Source organism: Balearica regulorum, chromosome 14, assembly GCF_011004875.1.
Source record: "Balearica regulorum gibbericeps isolate bBalReg1 chromosome 14, bBalReg1.pri, whole genome shotgun sequence".
NCBI classification, from domain to species: domain Eukaryota; kingdom Metazoa; phylum Chordata; class Aves; order Gruiformes; family Gruidae; genus Balearica; species Balearica regulorum.
The window spans coordinates 21,533,509-21,556,238 of NC_046197.1; the positions used below are offsets into that span (position 1 = coordinate 21,533,509).

General features: G+C 53.7%; 1 protein-coding gene across 2 annotated transcripts in view; it reads right to left on the bottom strand.

Moving 5' to 3' along the window:
* Window positions 1–21,105, bottom strand: part of DPYSL3 (dihydropyrimidinase like 3) — a 39,777-nt gene extending 18,672 nt beyond the window's left edge. Inside the window, exon 1 of one of the 2 annotated variants that reach the window (XM_075766446.1) lies at window positions 20,545–21,105. In XM_075766446.1, the coding sequence (XP_075622561.1) occupies window positions 20,545–20,862 (318 nt within the window). In that variant the 5' untranslated portion in view covers window positions 20,863–21,105. Of the gene's footprint in view, window positions 1–6,236; window positions 6,392–20,544 lie in introns of those variants that run through there. The other variant, XM_075766449.1, reaches the window with a different exon arrangement.
* Between the last annotated feature and the right edge of the window lie 1,625 nt (window positions 21,106–22,730).

Consider the following 22,730-nt stretch of genomic DNA (forward strand, 5'->3'; position numbering starts at 1 on the left):
TCATCCGTTGCCCCTGGGGTGATTTCTGGAAGTATCACCACAGTGGTGGTAATTTGCAGCTTCCTCCCTGGCAACACAAGGATGTGAGAGAATCCCCCCGTGTCCCTGCGGCTTGCAGCAGCCAAAGCTCTGAGATCGGTGTGCGTTTTTACAGCAATCTCATCCACACACAGTCGAGACAAAGAAACTGGGTGGGGAAAGGATCAGAATGCGCGGCGCTCTCAATGCCGGCTGCTGCTCAGCGCTGGTGCAGGGGGAAGAGCCACGGTCTCCCCTCGCTTCCCCGTGCAAGGGCCATCCCACGGCTGTACTGATGACCAGCAACCCGAGTCCCAGCAACAGGGATTTTCTTTCCCTGCTCAGCACAGCTTACTGCCGATCAGGAGCCTTGCCTCCCACTAGGAAAAGCGCACGGCCGAATTGTTCCCCTGTTCCTGTCCCACCCCCTGTCCTCCCCAACAAGCAGACCCAGGGTCTGCTCCCCTTCTCCCCTGACCTAAGCTAACACATCAGTGCACAGATCTGGCAGAACTTTGCTGTCTAAGGGGGTGTCTGGAAGCAAGGGCATGTTGCTGGTCACAGACCTCTGCACGTAGCTCCTTTAAACAGCTAGCTTTAACAGATCGCAAACAGCACACGAAGATATGGGCGTGGACTAGCGATTTGTGGGTCCATTACCACCTCTCACTTGCAGCTCTTTACCTCAGCTACAGCCGAGGCAGGAGGACAGCCGGGTGTGTGTTGACCCAGGAGTCCCAGGTCCTCGGGCCAGCTCTCAGCCTGTGCTGCATCTCTCCCCATGAGCACACGCCAGGCGATGCTTGGCTTTGGGGCTGAGGACCCCAAGCACAAACAGAAGCTGTTGATGAGCCACTGATCTTCCTCCTGCCCCCGCACAGGGCACTTGTCCTTCCTTTTGTGTCTATCCAATTGTCGTCTCACTAACAATACTGTAATTTCAAATTCAGAAACCCCTAAAAGAGCAAAATGTAACGACAGCCAGTTGCTTATACCCTGTCAGTCACAGGGGTCAAGCAGCTGAGCCGTGGCTCCCGTGGATGCAAATGATGAGTATTTAAGTAAGATTACAAGAAATGTAGATAGAAACTACCAAGCAACAGTATCAGGTGTCAGCTATGGGAGAATCAGGGCCACAGTTAGAAACACAGGGAAGAAGATTCTCATTTTATATTTCGGTCAACTGTACATAGAGTTCTTCCCACATAACCATGCCCTGGCAGATGCTCCTTGGCTATACCTAGCCTGCATGATGAGAAAAAAAAAGAGTCTACCTGCCCAGATCCAATAACACAACTGACCCTCTGGGTTTTTTTGTCTTGTCTATTCCCTTTAAACCTCCCCAACTTGCTTTCCCAAAGGCCCTGGAGTTCATTCTCACTACAGCGCAGGAGCGCCAGCAAATACTGATGCTGGCCTGCCTCTCCCTGTGCATCAGCCAAGAGAAAGCAAAGAGAGACAGGCACAGGCAGCATGGGGGATAGGAGACTGCAGCGCTTGACAATTACTGAATAAACTGTTAATATGAACTCAGAAAATATGCCTGCCTGCAAACACAAATGGTCATTCTGCAGCAGATGTGAAGGGCTGCTCAGTGCAAACTCTGTTAGTACACAAATAAAATCGTAAGGTCCATAATGGCTGGAGCACGAACAAGGCGTTTATTCAGGGGACCGCCCGCCCCAGCCTGGCTGCCAGACACCCCCCGAGCCCACAGGAGAGAGAAGGGCTGCATCGGCACCTACCCACCAATGACAAGGAAAAAACATAATAAAGTAAAAAGTAAAACCCAAATAACACCACAGCTACAGGCTCTGGCATCGTTCAGGAGTGCACCCAGATGTTAAGAGGCAGGGGAAGAAGAAAGGAAGAGAATGAAGCAGTTACGAGGGAACAAGTCTGATTAATAGACAGGCTTCTGCAGCACATGCTGCCAGAGCAGCCTCAGATTACAATAAATGCACTGTTTCCCCTGCCAGAGCTCATCTGTGCGTCTCCACACCCACCACATCTCCCCGCCAGCCAGTGTCAGGCTGTGTCATCAGCCATTGTTAGCAGATGGAAAAACCCTCCTGCACCAGGAGCCGCGGAGGCATCGCAGGGAGCACCTTTCCTCCCAGCCTGGCAGAAGCGCTGCGGGACCGGGCGAGCAAGCCCAGGGCCCGAACCCCATCCATCTCTGCTGCCCAGCTCAGCCCCTGGCTGCACACGGTGAGTGGGGGCCAGCCTCCGTGCAAAGGGCCCGGCACGCCGAAGCGGCAGCGTGAGTGAAAGGTGCCATGCAGACCGTGGCTGCACGCAGCTCTACCTGACCGCCAGCACGGACCTGCTGGGCTTGCTGGCCTGATCTCCACCACTGACTGTGTCTCAACAAGTCTCCACATCGCCAGCAAGAGCCCATTTGTCGGTGGTGTGGTACCTTCCATGAGCATCCATTTCTGCAGGCACAGGTGCTGTCCCACATGGCCGAGCCTGGAAGCATCTTTCCAGCACAGCTCTGCCAAAACCCGGCTGCATCATCACCAGACCCCAACACCCTTGCTGGGAAGCCCTTTTGCTGAACACTCCCTGTCTCTCAGCGTTTGGGATCAAGCTTTCAAAACCATTACCCATTCCCTCATTCCACACTCTGCTCCTGATGCTCTTACACATCATCTGGTCATGTGAGATCCCAAAATATCAGGGGGTCTCTTAACATTTCTCGGAGTGATGCTGCAGAAGGAAAGGGAGGCAGCAGCTTCCAGAAGGCTGCTGAATCCAGCCAAGAATAATGCTCACCTTGTTTACAAAGCACAAGGGCATAATTAGGGTAGTGTGGAAGCAGGTGTATGGCTTTACTGCTCTTGCCCTTGTAAAAGAGGAGATACTAATTGCAATGGTGTTTCATCAGTAGCTGGATGTCTCCTCCTCACTAATGTACCACACAACAGCATGGAAAAACCCCTGGCTGGAACCACAGGGACAGACAGCCAGCCGCCAGATACACTCAGTGACTCCCCATGGTCTGTGGGCATGGTAAGAAATGCCATACTGATAGCTGCCAGTTTACCAAAATCTGTCTAGTCAGTAACTGAGGCTTTTCTCCCCACTCGCACCTGATACAACATACTAGCCATCCCCACACAGACCTCACTGTTTTAGAGGTGCCAGAGACATCACCAAGATCGTGCTCGTGGGCTGTGACAGGGTGGTTGAACAGGACAGGCATGGCTCACACCAAGAAAAAATACGGGAACTCCAGTCTGCCTGGGATAGGAAAGGTTTTTGTGACCAAAGCACAAAGACTGGGCAGTTTTGATTCAGCCAACAGCTCTGTTAACAGTTATTTTGTGAAACCTGGGCAAGGCACTTCACCACTTTAGCCTTCCACCTCTCTTTCTGCAGGGACAGGAAAACATACTGTGTACAGCAGGAGGGGAAGTATTTTGCTTATACCTCCAAACAACCAAAGAGAAGGAACTAGTAAGTCTCTCAACGGACACACAAGGTTTGAAATTACTATTCTCCTGAGGTGGGCATCCCAGCACCAGCACACATCTGGAAAGTAATAGTGTTTACTGGTCTCTGATGCACTGTACACAACCTAAGGCACAGTGAAGAGCAACACTTCCATACCAAGCTGATGAAGCAAAGACTGAGAAAGCCAAAAGACTCAGTTATCCTCCCCTCCCCATGTTTTCTCCAGATTGCAACCAACAGATATGCCCACACTACCCAATCTTCCAATGGGTACAGTCTTGCCTGTTATATGTTGCTTTTGACCAGGCTTTTCCAATTCAGATTGGGAATAATACCCACAGCAATTTATCTTGCACAAATGCATGCACTCCTCACTCATGTTCCTGGTGTCTCCACTAGAATGGCTGTCCTAGAAAAGACCAGAAATTGCTGCAAACAGATACAACAGGCAACCATGTTTTTTCAGATTATATTGTCAGAAACTAACTACAAATTCCGACTGCAGCATTGTTGAGTGCGAGAGGAACCAGGAGGGAGTGTTTGTGCATCTCCAGAATCACACTAGACAGTTCAAACAATAGCTGTCAGGAAGTAAAAATTCTCAATTCTCAAAAATTTCCAATACATCCTTCACAAAAGCCAAACCTGCCTATTCCTTGACAGAAGCGAGGAAGGCGCTGCTCCCTTCATTTGTGGGCTCAGTCACCGCTTCAATGCTGTTAGCTTTGCGATCTATAGGTGAGTTACCTACCAGCACAAGGTGGCTCCTATAATCCTCTGTACACTCTCATATTCCAGACCTCCCCCCAGCTGTGACACTTTAGATGCTTTAAAGGTCTCTGAGTTATCTTATATCCTCATGGCACGACACAGTCCCCAAAATCTCTCTACTAACAAGCGCAGCTAAGCTGACAATCTGCCATCCCCAGAAGCTGCTGTGTATCCTGACAGGCGAGAACAGATTCTGGGGCAGAAATCTAGGAAGGAGGAATAAACAATAAAAACAATGCCCAGGGGGACACAATCAGCAGAAAGGGACAGAAGAGGCTTTGTTCTAGGACACCGTAGCTGAGATCTTCTTTCTGTCATGCCATTAAAACAGAGAAGACCACCCAACACCTGACTTCACTTCATTGCTTCCCTCAGGCCTCAAAGCGTGGGTTCAGGACATAGGGGTCATTTGACCATAATTCCAGAGCAATCTCCGCCACCCCAACCAGGACACAATAATGCTGCAGACAGGACAAGTGAGTCCTGGAGGGTCATCGCCAAGCTGCAGAAGTCAGAGGAGAGAGCTACCTGTAACGTCAGCTACGGAGACACCACTCGCCCGCAGCATTGTCACCCTCGGCAGGCTGAGGAAAGGATTTAATAGGGAGAAACAAAGCAATTTGTGAGATTTGGTTACCACTGAGGTGAGAAAGCTCCTGCTGGATCGCAGAGGAGCAGGAACAAGCCCTATGTATCAGAAAGGCGTATCATAACGGCCCTTGTAGAAAAAGCCCCAGAGAATGGGAGAAATCCCACCTGAAGCAGTAATGTCACCATGGTGGTCTAAGGATACAGAAAAGGCAAGATGTGTAAAGCAGTAATATTGCTTATTAAAGCAACTGAGTCTGGGCTGACAAAGGAATTTCTCTTCACAGTGGTTAATGATCTTTGCGTTTCTTTGGGAGTATTTTGTTCACATCTGTCCATTAAAAAGAATAATGAAGCTCAAGTGCTTTGTTTTTCCTTTTTCTTCAAGGGGCCAAAGCTGTCCTCGGGAGGAGAAACAAGAGCTGTATGAAGCCAGCGAAAAGCCATCAAGAAGATGAAAGACCTGAACGCTTTCCGAGAAGAAAGCCCCACGCAGCCTGCTCTAGAGAGGGCCCGGGGAAAGCAGCTGCACCCGGCAGAGGAAGGCACAAGCTGGATCGGAGCGCGAAAGCCCTGGAGGGAGGTCAGCACAGAGTGGGGTCCCTGCACCTTCAAAGGAAACATGTCAGCCAGCCTTTCTTCTTGCGGAGAGGTGGCACGACCGTGCCGTGCTGGCGGTAGGTGTGGTCCCTGCGATACTGCGCCAGCGACCGGGACCGCTGCACCTGATGCGGCAAGGCAGGAGAACGGCTCGGCATGCGGCGGGTGGCACCCCAGAACGTCCCCGGGCCAGCCGAGGCACTCGCTGGACCGCACCCCCCGCCCGCGGCGGCTCCTGCCCGCTGCCCGCCCGCTCCTCGCCCCGGCCGCGCTCCGGGACAGCGGGGACCCGCGCCGGAGCCGCGCTCCTGGCCCCGCCGAGCACCGGGAACGGCCGCCCCGCGGCGCGGGCAGGAGGGACGGCAGCGGGACCCTGCTCCCCGCCCGGCACCCCCCGGCCCCGCTCGGAGGGAAGCCCGCCCGCGCGATGGGCTTGTCGGGGCCGGTCTGCGCCCGGGCGGGTCACCGCGCCCGCCCGGCGAGGCGGCTCTGCGGGAGGCTGCCGGGCTGCTCCAGGCGGGGACGCGAGCAATGCCCGGGGAGCGGGTGCTGCCGGGCACCGGCCGCCGCAGAGGCTCCGCCGGGGGCTGAGCACACCGGGGCGCGGCTCTGCCCAGCCCGGATTCACCGGCGGGGCCGGGACACCTGCGCGGGCGGCGGCCCGGGCCCCGGCTCTTTGTCTGCGCGCCGCCGCCCCGGTCCGGTCCGCAGCGCCGGACACCTGCACCGCGCTCCCCGCCCGCCCCGCGGGGCGCTCGGCAGCGGACCCCGCACAGCCCGGCCCCGCCCGCGGCACCCACCGTGATGCGCGGGATGTTCTTCTTGCCCTGGTACGACATGGCGCCGCCCGCCCGGCCCGACCCGCCGCCGCCGCCGCCGCCTGCGCTGCCCTCCGCGCCGGCTCCGCACAAAGGCGAGCCCGAGCCCGCGCCCGCCGTGCCAGCCGCCACCGGAGACGGCCGCCCGCCCCGCCCACAACGCCGCCCGCCGCCGCCAGGGGGCGCCCCGCCACCGCTCCCAGCGCGCCGGGTACCGGGTACCGGGTATGGGGCTCCGGGTACCGCTCCCACTGCACCGGGTACCGGGTACGGGGTATGAGGATCCGGGTGCCGCTCCCAATGCACCGGGTACCGAGTATCGGGCTCCAGGTACCGCTCCCAGTGCCCCGGCTACCGGGTATGGGGCTCCGGGTGCTGCTCCCAGTGCCCCGGGTACCGAGTATCAGGCTCCGGGTACCGTTCCCAATGCACTGGGTATCGGGTACCGGGCTCTGGGTACTGCTCCCAGTGCCCTGGGTATCGGGTACTGGGCTCCGGGTGCCGCTCGCAATGCACCAAGTATCGGGTACTGGGGTCCAGGCTCGGGTGCCGCTCCCAGTGCCTCAGGTATTGAGAACCGGGCTCCAGGTGCCGCTCCCAATGCACTGGGCACTACTCCTTGTGCACAACTCCCCATGCACTGAGCAGGGCACTGCACCAGGTGCTGCACACCCAACATCGCCCACCACACAGCTGGCCCATGTGGGGCCAGGTCTGCACCTGGGTCCAGCCCAGAGAGAGGGCAACCGGGGGAGCAGGCCACAAACAGGGCTCTTTGCAAGCTGTATGTAATAATGGCAAGTAAAAATGGAAGAGATTTCTAAAAGAATGGATTATTTGGTACTGCTGGAGTGCATTTGGATCACCTTAAACTTTCTTTCACAAGCACAAGAATTGGAAACATTTAAAAAATAGTAAAATGCACTATGCATCTGACTCCAGGAATCTTGTCTCCTATGTAAACACTAAAAGTGTTGGCAGCAGTTAGGACTTCTGTATTTCCTCAGCTATGATCTTGGTAGGAAGGTTTAAACCGTGGAATTGGTTACAAGTACTCGGTGTGTGCTGAGACAGCCAATGCTGGGCATGGGACCCCCGCCGACAGCGCGCCAGGGCTGGGCCAGCTGAAGCCGTACTATGATGGGAAGAACTTGTCTGCCCTCTCCTGTCTGACACCATCCATGATGCTGCCAGCAGGTCCGCTGCGCTGCAGAGCCATGGCTGAGCCTGAGTCTCACTTTCTCTCCCAGGCCAGCTGCGACTCCTCACGTGCAGAGCTCTGAATACCATCAAGGAGATCTTCCTACAGATTCTGCTGCCAGGCAGCAGCTAATGGTGTGTCCTCCGTTAGCCAAATCTTACAGCCACGCCGGGCACAGGCATTGCTGTAAATCCAATTTCTACTTCCTGCTCGAAAAACAAGCTGTCTGACCCGGATGATCAACACCCAACCCTCCCTTCAGTTTGCTTTCTGAACTCAACCTAACTATGGTTTGCAATGGCTGCAGGGGCCCGAAGAGCCCTCTGCTCACCAGCGTGTGCACAAGCAAAGCAATCTTCGTAGCACAACCCCTGACACTGCAGCCAACTTTGACTGCTACCAAGCTCTGGAGAAGCGGGTGATCGCAGCGTGGACTGTCTGGAGCGCATACTCTGATGCCAGGGTTCAGTGGAGGGTCACACTCAATAGTGTTAATTATATGTTCTCCTTGCCGAAGGGTTTAAGTACACAGATTGGTATGGCAGCCCTCCCTTACCATAACCTTTGATGTCTCCACTGGCTCAGTAACCCAGCCCAACGCTTTTATTACTGAGTTTGTTATTCTGTGTGTGCTTCCACTGAAGCTCTTAGAAAGTTTTACTGGATACATATTTATTCTAAACCCAAAAAGTTTTCACCAGCTTAAAGTGAAAGTCAGCAGCTTCTCAATAACTTACTTATTACTGCCAGGACTACGAGGATATCTGCAAAATTGCGTGGGCTGCTTGGCCCAGCTAGACCGCTGCCTCCTGCCTCTCCCTTCCTGCAGCTCCCGTGCTGCTGCCTGTGAGCTGGTGCACCCCAGCAGCTGGCAGGAGATGGGTTGAAAGCCTTCCCCTTCCCCGGTGGATCCATAGGCAGGGACGTGTCTGCAAATGCCAGGAAAGGAACGAGGGAGCAGGGCTGTGCTGGAGCTTCTGTGGCCGAGGAGGGTGTGGGGAGGAGATGAGGTACCAGACCGTACTGTTCTTGCCACAATGCTGTGATGCTTCAAGACCAGGTCCTTGTCTCTACTGACATTAGACTGGGGCTGGGACATGAGAAAGACCCTCAACTCCTATCACCAAACCTCCTGAAACTTCACTCACTCATTTTTCCAGAAAATTTAAGAGTATCCCTGTGCTGGGTGGTACCATGTTATTTTGTCAGCAGTAGCAGTTAATTAGTTAATAATAGATAAATGACTTTGCAGACAGATGCTGCTGACTTGAGCACTTGGACAGTTTCAAGAGCTGAGCTTGCATCAGCCCCCTTGGATGCTGGCCAACCACAGTGACTTCAGACCCTTCTTTTGAAGAGACATGCTTTCCTCCTGGTTGCTATGTGACACTCGCACAAATACACAGTAAAACATGCTGCCCTGGGCCCAAAACATTCAAAATGGAAAAAGATACTTTTTTTTCCATAGGACCTCCGCCAGGTGCAGTCAGCACGGTGTTACGCGCATGCTTCGAAACATCCTCCACAAGAAGCATGGTCAATTTGAAAGTTACTTAAAAATGGCAATACTCTTACAGCTCATAACCTCCTCAGAAACACCTACAGGGATAACATGGGTCTAGATGCTTGTGATAGCTTGTGATAGCCACGATGGGTGACAGGAAGCATGGTGAGGAACACCAGCGGTGTGAAGACAGAGTAGAAGGCACGTGCTGCTGCAAGGACTTTGTCACCAAAGCAAACCCAGCTCTGACTGTGGTTGTCAAAGCTCAGCAGCCACGCTCAGCACCTGTCTGTAAAGACCAGGATGCTGCTGACCCAGCTCTAGCACAAAGGCTGAAAGCATATCCCACCAGCCCTACATGTCTGTTATCAACAGCTCTTACAGACAGGCCCAGCCAAGGTACAGTGAATATAAACAGGCATGGAATAATCAGGGCTCAATGGTCATGATGTTCAGCAGACCTGTCAGGACAGCCCATCTGCATGCATGCAGTCTCCTCCTCCTCATATGTATTCTTTGCATAAAACCATCCCTTCTCTCCTAGCAGATGAGAGCCCCCATCAGGGGCTGAGCTACCTTGGGGCACAGTGAATCCAAGGGACAGAAACACCACAGATGGTGCACCCTCACCAGATGGAACCTCTGGCAGGACACAGAGTCTCAAGAGGTTGGTCACACCAACCCCAGCACACCAGGAACTTCCACCACAAAAACTTCAGAGAAGCTTTTCTTGTGCTCGTGCGTGCTGTCCCTGAGGAAGGGGTTTGTTGACCCAGAGCTGCGCCTCTCCCTCCACACTCTTTGTCCCCTTCCCATTGAGATCCATGTGGTCACCCTTACTTCTGTGGAGAGTCCAGCTCCAAGTGACAACTGCTCACAAGCAATTTACAATCACGCTATTCAGTGCTGTTGGCTCCAGCTCTCCAGTTGAAATCTCTGATGTTCAACTTGAGAGACAAAGCTGGACAAAACTGGGAAGAAAGCCCACTGGCTCTTAATGAGACCCACAACTACACTGGCTTTTGCACCACTCCCACCATCCACACCATCTCCCAGAAGCAACACGGAGCTCTGCATCCCTTCAAACTCCCACTCTGGAGCACACACGAACGGGAAGGAGTCTGAAACTCAGCTGCTCATGCTGGACGCAAGTGAGGTCTGCCAGGAGGCAGCAGGAGACACACACTGTACAAGGCAGGTGGCGGGCAGTGACACAAGTTTTTCCACAATGGAGCAACTCTGCTTAAGTTTTCTCCTGGCTAGGATATACATCAGGGCTTTGGCAGTGGAAACAAGGAGAGAAAGCAGCAGATGTATGGCCTGAAACAAACTAAATGAAACTTCTATGTCAGCATTTAATGTTTTCAAGGAACCATTACATTAAAAGTAGTATGCGTTTCTGCCATTCCAGCTGGATTATCACATCATTTCAATCACCTGTCCAAACTGACATTAGGGTGGATACTTGTTCAAGCCAGAATTTATTTGCAGCCTTATTAAGGACTAGCAGTCAGAGCAATTTCAGGACCATTCCTTTCTTTCTCCTTTGGACTAAGGCACCAGGCAATACCATCCACAAAATCCTCATCTGAGACAATGCTTCATGGAATGTAACAAAGGCTCTGGAAACACAGAAGTCCCCAGAAGGGATTGCCCTTGACCGTCAGGAGCCCACAGTGACTCCAGCATGCCCACAGCAAATCCTGAGACAGTGTCCCTATCAGAAATACCCATTTCTACCCTGTGGCTTGGGGACACCTTGAGGCTTGTGGACTACCCTACACTGCCTGTGGGAGGCAATTAAGAACAGGCCTAACACCAGGGTGCATTAGTCTACTGTACGAGACTCCTAACCTCCACCTATGCTGAAGTGCAACAGTGGCCAGAGAGGGAGAGGAAGGTGGGAGGGGGCAGTTGGTGATGTTGACATGGCATTCATCACAGGCTTTTGCTACCAGTTGCGGCCCAGAGGCCCAGCTCAACAGTTTGGGGCCCCTCAGTACAAGAAGGACATTGAGGTGCTGGAGCATGTCTGGAGAAGGGCAACGAAGCTGGTCAAGGGAATGGAGCATAACTCTGATGAGGAGCAGCTGAGGGAACTGGGGTTGTTTAGTCTGGAGAAAAGGAGGCTGAGGGGAGACCTTACTGCTCTGTATACCTCAAAGGAGGTTGTAGTGAGGTGGGTTTTGGTCTCTTCTCCCAAGTAATTAGCGAAAGAACAAGAGGAAATGGTCTCAAGTTGCATCAGGGGAGGTTTAGATTAGATATTAGGAAAAATTTCTTCACCGAAAGAGTGGTCAGGCATTGGAACAGGCTGCCCAGAGAGGTGGTGGAGTCACCGTCCCTGGAGGTGTTCAAAAAACATGTAGACATGGCACTTCGGGACATGGTTTAGTAGACATGTTGGTGTTGGGTCGACGGTTGGACTTGATTATACTAGAGGGCTTTTCCAACCTTAAATATTCTAGGATTCTAGGCTTTGTGCATGACTACATCCCTCATTTCTCTGGAGCAAGCCATCTCTGGATAGCCAGTGTTTGGTGGCACAATGAAGACTCGGCTCCAGAAAGCGCACCCTGCGCCTGCCTGCTCCAAGCCTGCTGCAAGCAGGGGATTCAAGACCACCACCCCACTACTTCTTCCCCCAGGGACATCTGCCTGCAGGCAGGGTCACTCCCACAGACTGTGAGCAACTCCCTCACAGATCACCCACCACATTTCAGCTGGAAAAGCCAGCCAGAACTCAAGTGTACGTGGCAGCAAAAATTGAATCTGAAAATGGCCTCAGGGGCTCAAGGGCTTAAAACGTGAGTGCAGAGGTAGGGTCCAAATTAAAGCGGCATTTTGGTAAAGCAGCAGAAGTAGCAGAACATACAACCAGGCTTGCAGGAAAAAATGAGGGGTGCCCTGAGAGACATTTCATTCCCAGTCAGAACTGTTCTGCCCTCGTCCAGCCCCTTGCCTGGCAGAGATGCCCAGTGCCAGCAGCACAGGGCCAGTGACGGGTGCTCCTGCCACAGGATGTCACCAGGGCATAGGGCCAGACCCTCTGGGACCCACGGCTGGTGCAGCTGCCGGAGGGTGCTGCCACCTTCCCTGTCCCTCCCTGCAGCCCATCTCCCCGCGCCAGCACCTCCAGCCCCGCGGCCTGTCCACGGACACAGACACCCAGCCTGGACAGAATCCTCCCAGCAACGCCAAGACAAGGAGGCTCCTGGCCAAGTGGGTGGCGATCCAGGGCGCCAAAGAAACACTCAAAAATAGTTCTTCAGTCCTCAGCCACGAGCAGAAGCCCTGCTGCAGGCTGCTGTGCTGTCACGGCAAAGAGGCCCACAAAAGAATGAAGTCCAGGTACATCGAGCCCATGCTGCATCCCCTGCAGGAGGTCTGATACCCCCGGCCAGCAGACACAGGGAGCACACGGGTACCCCTTCTCTAACTGGCAAAAGCCTGGCTAACAAGAGCTCCCCTCTCCACAGGCATCTCTAAAACTGAAGGTACCCGGCTGGGGTTGGCTCCCGCCAGCAGCCTGGCTCAGCTCACTGGAAGCACCATCTATTTCACATCCCAGAGAAAACCAGATGCTGTAAACCACAGACCCAAACCCCACCCACGAACAGATCCAGAGTCGTGCCACGTGCCGGATAAGTGCAGCTGCGACAGTGACACAGCTCTTCTCCCACATGGGATCAGAGCATGTGCTGCATCCGACGACAGTAGCTCAGTCCCTTCTGCCTCTCTCCCCACTCCCTCATACATCAGTCTCTGACATGATGGGAAGGTTTAAGCCAAACTTAGGTCACTCCTTACTTCTTTAATGTACATGCTGAGAAATAGGATTTTTATTAGGTTCAGCTATTTCACCATGATGTGAAAGGTACAACCTGTTGTTTCCTTTCTCCACTGACACAGAACTTCTGTGAAGCTTTTTTGTGCAATTTGAACTCTACCTCATCCTAGCAAAAACACAGGCATTGTGACCCACTCTGTGTGACACAGGACAGCCTGCAGACAGCTCTCCGGGGACGACTGCCGTAGCACTAGCTACCCAAGCAATCCAGGCACACCAGCTACCCACGCCACTGGACCATGGCTGGGACAGGGTCTTGGCAGGTGCCCAAGCACAGAGCAAGGATCTTGGGTCACTGCTGTGATGAACAGACATCCCTGACCGTCCACGACAGGCACAGGGATGCCTTAAAGCTGTCCCTGGAGCGCTACCACAGAGTCCTGTGATAGTCACAGGCACCAGCAAAGCAGGATGCTATTAGCAATCACAGCTGCTGCAAACAAAGAGAACACAGCATGCCTGGCTGCTTTGTCATCTCATGATCTTTAATCCAATGTTAGTGGTCTTGAGGCCTGACCCATGGCAGAATGGCTGGAGATGCACGCTTTCACAGCACAAGCCGACAATCCTGTTCTTTAGGACACATCCCGCAGCCTCCCCAGCAACGCCTGCAGCCACACCAGCACCCGGGATGGTGCAGCGAGCTGTCTGGATGTCTGGATGTCCCACTGCCTGTTGCAATGGGGGAAATGGCACACAGCACCAACCCGCTGGAGACACCTGCTCCCACCGCGGGCAGCTGCCTCCCTCCCTCCCTCCTTCCTGTTGCACCAGGGCCAGAGGAGACCACCCAGCCCAAAAGGTCATCCCGGTGAAAAGCTAATGCCAAGCCTGGAGGGAGATGGCTTCCACTTTACACTTAGCCCCCTCCATGGGATCAGCTTTGGCTACACAACAGCACCTGGATTTCCACTGAAATGACCCAATTCCCTCAGAGCATGGACAGGCCAGCCCGTGACTGTGAAATACAGGCACTCATCTTGTCCTCTTTGACTTGCAGAGCAAGGACTAGAAAGGTCTGACCTCTCTGCTCAGCATCACTTCTTTTCCCCCCTCAGCTGAACAGAAACACCCATTACCAGATCCAAAGCCACGTGTTGTAAAATGGAGCTCGGCTGTTCCCAGCAGAGCAATGGGAAAGATGCTGCTGGATACGACCCGCAGCTGAGAGCCAGCCAGCTAAACAAGCCAAGGTCCACCTATATTTTCCAGCTTCTCAGCCCTGTCTCCAGGAAGGCTGCCGGCATGTTTGTTTTTTGTTTCTTCCTCCCATTTCCTCCAGCCATCCATAGCAACTGCTCCCCGGCAGAAAAATCAATGTTCTCCGCCTTCCACCTCTGCACAGAGGTGACGATGGAAGGGATCTGTGTAGGGAAAGCTTTCGTCTGAAGTAAAGTGACAGAGCAAATGCAGCCCTAGCAGTTCTCTACTGTGGTTCTCCTTGGGATTAGGGCTGACTGTCAGCGATCAGCTTTGCACTCACCCAGGCATCTCTGGAGAGTAGGCCACACATATGAAATTACTTTTCTGGATCCTATCACAAAACCTCCTTGTTTTGATGCCTTTTGCAATGGCATCTGCATTTTACAGTCTTTAGATCTGTCTGCTCACACTTTTCAGAGCTGAATCTCTTTTTCTCATTCCCAGCTCATGTCTCTGAGTCCTCAAGACCACGTTGGGATTGTTCCTCCCTAGCTGGCATTCACAACATCACTGTCACTCGCTCACGCGCTGTACCTCTCCTCCCAGATCACTAGTGACACTGGAGAAGAGTTGCTTCTAACACAGATGCATACAGCTTCCCACTAAACAATTCATACACCCTCCCTTTATGCCCCATACAATTTTCCTATGGAGCTGTATCCACCTACTCAATCTGCAAGCTCACGCTCCAGTGATGGCAGCCCAGCTGAGAGGGCATGCACAAGGCCAGGCCACTTCCAAGGGCCCTCCCTTCACACACAAGAGCTCAGCTTCTTCCAGGATGCTTTGATCCACGTGTCTGGTGTGGAGGGTGCCGGCAGCCAGCCACCAGCCCAACTGCTGTGGGACTTCGGCTGCCCGGGTGGGACCGCGAGCAAAACCTTTCTGCAAAAGCAAAGCAGCGTGAGGGGCCCCCGGGCACCCTGCTCACCCACCCCAGGAGAGGCCACCGCCAGGCGTGCGGCGCAAGAAGAGCAGAGCAGCATAGCAGCTGACTGACACATAAAAACTGCTGAGCTACAACCCCGGGACTCCGCTGAGCCCTCCTGGAAGACCTGTGTCTTGGCAGCTGCCTGTCTGCCAGCAAGACACCATTCATTAGGAAACGAAAGCCCCCAAAAGCCTAGTCCACCTTGCCCTGGCACATATCAGAGACAAACACTCCTCCCACCCGGTGGACAGGCAGCGCTGGGGTCGTTCTGGCCTGTTGGAGGTACCGACATCATAGATAAAAAAGAAAAGGAAAAGATTATTTTGGATGGAGTCAACTATTTTGCTGCGGCCAAACCACAATGTTTCACTTCAATTTAAACCTACTGAAGTTTGCATTTGACACTTTCAACTATGCTCATAAAAAATGCTTAGAGGAGTTTCCAGCACAACAAAGCCTCTTCCAAGTGAGAAAGCACTGAGTCTTGCCTTGCAAATCTCAAAATGTTAAGCTACTTCTCAGAATTTTTCATTGTTTTCCTTTCTTTCCTAAATGGGCATCTCAAAAGTCACACAAATTTGTGAGAACAAGAAATGTCCATGTGGCTCATGTAGTTTGGTTCCCAAAGTATGTTTGTTGATTGAATGCTACCTGCCAGGAGGCTCCCGCCAACACCTCCGCAACACCTCTGTCAGGGTCACAGACCCCTGGGAATCAGCCCTTCGTTTCTGCACCTCGCCCTGAAGCCGGCAGCTTGGCACGGACAGAGGCCCCTCGTGCCCTGCTGGGCTTCATCGGCCGGAACCTCTTCAGAGGAGAGAAGCTGCTGCCTCACTGATGCCACGTCCTGCTGCGGGTGTTTTTCTGGTGGCATCCCCCACCAGAGCACTGAGCAAGCCCACTGCTGGTCTGTGGTCAAGGGAGAAGCAATCTCAGCTACTCTGGAAGCTATTCATGAAAACATGAACACGTCACCCAGAATAATAGCAGCATCCTTCCGAAGCCCCAGCAGCGCGAGCTTGCGTGCCGTCACGCTGCCTTACGGATGTGGTGGCCAGGTACCCCCAGATACCACCGGTGCCAGCTCCCTGCTCCGACTGCACCACCCACAACGCCGGGGCCAGCTGGCTTGCAAAGCCTTGACCACCCAGAGCTGAGAATGAGGACAGAAGGAAGCCAGAGACTGTTGCCACAAGGTAGTGCGGTAAGTCAAACTATTTTCACGTTAGGGTGATGTTTTTGGTAAAACAAAAACTCTTTGCAGCAAGTAGGAACTATTGAATTTGAATCCCTAATTTCTTTAGAAAACTGTCCCTAGCACATAACTCCCATGAGATTTAGTATCTGTGTCTTCTTACACGGGAGTGGTTTAGCAAACTTTGCAGTTTTGCTTAACTGCTGGCAATAATCCGTATCCCGGCATGAACAGCCAAAGAACTGACCTCTTATTGTTGTACTTCAGGCATAAGATTTCTTAAAAAACACAAACAAAAATGTGCAGGTTTTTTTTCAATAAAGATCAGAGAATTTACCATCAAACTCCATGAATTATAATACAGGTGTCACTGTTGTATTTGCATTGTGGGAACTACTTCAGTAGCCTAGGTTTGTTTCTATTGTTTGTAGAAATACCAGAAATAATGTAACTCCAAATCCTTCTCTTAAAAAAGAACAAAAAACCAACAAACCATAAAACCAAAACAAAAACCTGAGCTCTCTGACAAATGGGGCGATACTGAGGTTATGAAGGAATGCTATCAAAGTGCTTTATGATCCTTTCCATAAATGCAAGATTTTAAACTGTGCTAAAAGGCGGTGCACAACTGCAACGTTTAGATCATGCTAAGTTCACTGGTAAGGAAAAGACTGCTGTTGGCTTGGTGTTTCTGCTATAAATTACCGGCAATGGAAACAAAAAAGCTGAAGGCTGAAGTCATAGCACATTTTACAAGTGTCAGAAAAAGAAAAAAACTAAGAACTGAGTTCGTTCGAGCTTCCTTCTCCATTTGAGGCAGCCCTGCGCGTCTTTCCAGGATTTATCACAAACTGAATCCAAGTGGTGTCAACAAGTGGACACGACGAGGCACGTGTGACACCGGCTGCCTCCAGGAGAAAGCCAAGGGCTGGCTCCAGCGGGTGTTCTGGAGGGGACGGACCCCTGTAGTTTCTCTGCCCTGCACTTTCCCTCACACTCCTGGCTCCTGCAAAGGGTGGGAGCCGCCTCCTTCTCCTCCTCCTCCTCCTCCCCGGCCGCCAGGCTGATGGAGCTGCCCCAGCCTGCGGTGAAGCTGCAATCCCGTGTTTGTGGGACCACGGCCAGTTGCCTTGGAAATGACGACTTCACTGCAGAACCATGCAGCAGGATGGGACGAAACGTCTGGGGGTGAGAGCAATGAGCCGAGTGCTCCTGCCCGTGTTACTGAACAGGAGGATGAAAAAGCAGGGTCTCTGCACGGCTGAGCAGCAAGGATGTACATGGAGGAGGCTACTACAGACTTCTGGTTACCTTCTTCCCAGGCACGGAGCACAGAGGCGTCCCTTTGCCGTGTAAAGCTCCTTCCCAGCTCCTCAAAGTAAGTGGTGCAGCTCTCCAGTATCTATTCATACGTTACTAGCCCTCCGTGAACATCCTTACCACAGGAATTCAGAGGGTGTTGTCTGCGACCTACGGAGAAGCTCTCTTTGACTTCACTGTAGTAAAATAAGTGTTGTAATACACTCTGGTTAGACAAAAGGCATGGCGACTCTCGAGGAAATCTGCAGGAAACTTCACAATGGTAGAGTCGACATAGGCTATTACTGATGGAAACCTGCACTGAGTTAAATCGCCCTTGTTAAATAAGGTCTCTGCGAATAGTCTAGATCAGAGCAGAATCTGGTCCCCCAACACTGTTCCTCCAAATCCTAAGTGTTCTGCAACAACCACCCTTGCTGTAGCAGACCCTTATACCGGGGAAAGCAGGCTCTGGCTTTTAGCAAAGAGCACCTGAAAGACACATCTCTTGTTTGGGCAAGTCCTGCACCGGGACTGGGCACCAGGATGTGGCTGAGTCCAGAAAGCCCACCTGCCCGCACAGGCAGGCAGCTGCCTCCGTAGCCAGGGCCTCCTCTAGCCCCGTCACCCCTGGCCCCCTGCCCCAACGACCTGTCACTCTCCCTGTCCCTGCATCAACCGGCAGAGCTCAAATTCCACTGATGAAGCAAAGGTGCGGCACCTAACTGCTCTTAGCCATATCCCTCCCTGTAGTGTAACTATGGCTTCACCGTGCCCAAATCCACAGCTCAGTTTTTACCCTTCCAATAGACTCTCTGATAAAGCAAAGGGAGGTTGAAACATCTACCTGGACCTGTATTACACTGACAGGTTGTATGACATCACACGTTATCACTGGGCAGTTACGCAATGCAGTTGTCTTCCTGCAGAAATGCTGGAGCTTTCATTGTAATTAACGCCATTACGAAAATAAAAAAACGTGTGTTAGTTTGTTGTACTTCCAAGAAACTGTTCACTGCAAAAATTAGCAGATGTAACTCCATCTGCTGCCCTGTGCACCGGCAAGCCTCTTACTCTCAGCTTTCCTACTAAGTTGCTCGGTCAAGGGTGGATAACTTAACCTCTCTCTGTTTCTTAATCTGTGAAATTATTCAAAGGAGTTCAATTTGCCTTCACAAAAGGGCCTTTATGTGGTCTGAATCTGCAGAGTTCAACACAAGCAAACTCTGTGGCTGTGCAGGCACACAGCATGGCTCAGTATGCACGACGGGCATTTCCCATCCAGACTGCCACACCCTGGGACGCTCCTAAACTTGAAAGGTATAGTACCAAATCATATGATTCCTTCCAGCCGTGTACACACAAGAACACTTATATATGAAGCTTCCCACCTTCTTAGGCAAGACGTGCAGATAAAAAGGGTTTGGCTGCTGATGCTTATCAGATACAAGGCCTCAGGAAGAAATCTGGGAATAGAAATCATCACAAAGAGAGGAGCTGTTGAAGGAAAACCTCAGCTACGAAACTCCAGAGATAAGGGTCTACATAAGACCTTAAAAGGGAATGAGACTGTTTCAAATTTTTGGTACGGCTAACAAAGAGAAGCTCATAGCAAAGCCTGCAGACAAGCTGTCGTGAGTTTCTGTTTCTTTTCCAACAAGCAGCAGCATAAAGTTGTTAATGCAGTGGTCAGTTCTGCAGCTGCTACTCAAACCACATGGACAAGGTTGGTACTGACAGGAATAATGTTAATTTTGTTCCCAACTCTGTAAAACGGCCTGTAAAGGAGCAAAGCTCAAGAACAGGAACCAAATAGCGTACGGATAAGAAACCAAAAAGCAGAGGCTGAAGAAATAAAAGTGCAATGAAGAAACCTGAAAGCAATCTGCTCCCTAGCTAGCAGTTTGTACAGAAGACAGCAGACATTAAGGACAGCCTGATGCTTTTCCCCAAAACCAAAACAGGCCAAGTCATTGCACTTCAGAGCTTCTGCTCCCATGGGGCTCCAGCTGGTGAGGTCTGTCCTCCAGATCACAAACGTTTGCAGTTTATCAAGGTTTGCACTCCAGACACAAGCCGAGGTTTCTGCAGAACTGTGAGACAACCACAGGCTGGCTACAGACTAAGGCTGTCTTAGTCTGTAGCTTCAGGCTAAGCTACAGACTCGCTATTTACTTCAGTGACTTTTGCTTCCATTTTTTTAAATGGGTTTTATTAATTTGCACTGTTCACCCTTGAAAACCAGTGCCCTTAAGGTGACTATTTATTATAAAGCTCAGCCCCCAAATTAACTCATTGACCAACAGACCAGCTAGTGGACTTACTTGCCTCATATGTAAATGAGCAACAAGCTCACTGAAATCCCAGCTGAGGAATTTATTCAACACTATTAACTTAACCGTTTTCCTGCCAAACTCACACTGGTATAAATGGGACCAGAACCAAAAGAGCAAGTAATCTCAACCTCTGGCAGAAGGATCTACACTGCAGAGCTGGATTAATCTGATTATTACCCGAGTTTGGCCTAAGTTGAGAAACTCTGTGCCCGACAATACCTTCAGTGATGCCACTTCCAGATCAATGTGATGTCCCTCACTTCTGACACTACTTCTGATTTGTGTTTGGAGTAGCAACTCCAAATCCCCCCCCTTTTTTTTTGGGGGGGGGGGGCGGGAGGGAGGAGGCAGGTATTCTTTCATACAAGTATAAAAAGAGCAACTGCCATAAACGGAGTCCGCCACTCAGGCTCACCTTTACCACTCCCGCTAAGGCGGTGAGGACCCCTTGGGAGAAGCGCCGACATCCCGCTGCGCTGGCAGCATCCCCGCACACCGGAGGAAGACAGCAAAGCCTTCCTTCCCGGAGCAGACGCAGGAAGGACGCGGCGGACAGCCGGCGCGGAGAAGCCCACCGCCGGCACCGCACGGCAGCCCGCTCCGCCCGCGGCTCCTCCGGGACCCGCCACGGGGGCGAGCGGCGGCCGAACCCCCGCCCGCGGGCAGCGCCCCGCCGCACCCCCCCCCGCCCCGCCGGGGGCCGCCAGCAGCAGCGCCCCGAGTCCCGCACGGGCCCCGGCACCAGCCCCGCCGCGCCGGCCCGGTCCCTACCCTGTCGTCCGCGGGGGCCAGGTCCTGGAGCCGCTCCCCGTCGGAGGCGGCGCGGAGCTCGCCGGCGTCCGAGTCGGGGCCGGGGGCCGAGCCGGGCTCGGGGCTGGGGCCGGGGCCGGGACCGGGCTCGGGGCGGGCGGGCGGCGGGGCGCGGCGCTGCCCGACGCGCAGCGCGCCGAAGTCCAGGGTCTTGCTCTCGAAGGCGCCCTCGACGCTGCAGAAGAGCCCGCCGCGCTTCTGCCGGGGCGTCGCCGCCGCGCCCGGCCGCGCCAGGTACACCGGCAGCTCCTCGCCGCCGCGCCGCCCGCCCGCCGCCATGCCCGCCGCGCCGCCGGGACGGGACGGGACCGGACGGGGCCGCGGGCGGCTCCGCGCGGGGCGGAGCTGGCGGGGGCTCCGGGGCGGGGCTGGGCGGCGGGGCGGGCTCGGCGGTGCCGGCAGCCGGGCGGGAGCGGGCTCGCTCGCTCACCGGCGTCGCTTGCGGGAGCGGCGCGGAGCCGGGCGCTCGGGCGACGGCGGGCGCTCCGCAGCAGCGCGGCCGGTCGCGTTCAGCTGCCGGCGCGGGGAGAGCGCTCCCGCCGCCGGTCTGGCGGAGCCCGGGCCCGGCGCGCCCGCCGGTAGTGGCGGGAGGGGGCGCGCTGGGGGCGGCGCTCGGCGCCGGCTGGGACAGCCACGTGCACGGCGGGCCCCCGACGGCGGGCGGGCCCCCAGCCGCCGCCTCCCCGCCCGGCCCCTGAGGCCGGCTGCTCCGCGTCCCCCGGGGCTGGCGCGCTGCCGCGGTGCCGCCGTCGGCTCCGAGATGCCACCGGCTGCGTTCCCGGGACGCGTCTCCAGCCTCTCGGGGATGGAGAGCGGGGACTCGACAGGGAAACACGGAGAGCGCCTCGCTGCCGCCTTTGCCGGTCGCCTTCACCGGTGCTGGCGCTCAGCAAACGGGCTTGTCCGCAAACGCACCGGCAGCAGGCGCGGCAGGCTCGAGAGGTTTTGCCCTTGCCGGTAGCTGAGCGCTGCCTGCAAACAGCCGTTCGCTCACGGGCGCAAGGCTGTACGTCGTTCCGCTTGGGCCGCAGTCCCTGGATGGGTGCTTTGGTCAGGCAGACGGTACAGCTGCACACAAGCAATGTCGGCTGCACAAAGGCTTAACTTCACACACACATGCACACGTGTTCCTGTCACGCTAACGCAGCCAGACACAACTGCACAAGCAAGCTCCGTGTCTTGGCTAATTTGAGGTGTCGCTTTGAGAACTCCATTGCAACTTCATTTTAAAAGTATAGGAAGTCTGACGGACAGAGGGACAGCCAAGGCTGAGTCTTAAATATGCTAACAGCTATGTAGCTGAGTAGCAGCCTGTGAAATCTATCATGCAGCACTGAAGTTTTGACTTGAAATTCGTTTCCCAAGTGCTCATTTCTTTATATAGAACAAGCGTACATAGTACCTGGGCTCAACATCCTGTCAAGTAATTTCTCACACCGTGTACTTGTGTTATGAGATGTCAGTTATGCTTTTTCCAACCTTTTTTGTGAAAACAAAGCAGTGCCATTGTCTCTGCCAGTCCTCTGAGGACTGGTGGTTCTCACTTACAGAAAAATTCGCATGGAGCCTGACCCGTCATGGAGAACAATGACCTTGTGGTTATGCCTGGAGAGGGAGTCTGTGGGCACTGGCTGACAGGCTTCCAGTTCTGACGGAGGAAACGGTTTGGGATTGTTTCCTTCCTTTTGCACTCTGGAAAGCAGTCTGCTTTTGTGACTGGACTTGTACCAGTGTCATTAAACTCCACCTAAGTGGAACAATCTACAGGGCCTTGAATTTTTGACCAGTCATTCAGGTCTGAAGGGTTAGGAGATGAGAGGATGCACTAAATGTAAACAAAACGTGTCAGCAAACTGGGACGAGTTACTTCAACAGCATTGTAAAACACTGGTCAGTGTCTACCCTTGCTTTCTCTAAAGCAACACCAGAGAGGGTTAAATTTGGTTGTTCTCACAATCTTACATGAACATCAATATGCAGCTGCCCCAGCTTCGTGGCTTCACAGAATTTACCACCACAGGCATCGTGCCTGCGCCGGAGCCCCGCTGGTTGCGCCGCCAGGGACGTGCGCTGGGAGAACAGCCCAGCGCTGCTGCCCGCGTGATGCTCACTGTCACCTTTCAGGTGCAGGGGCAGCAGCAGTGCTG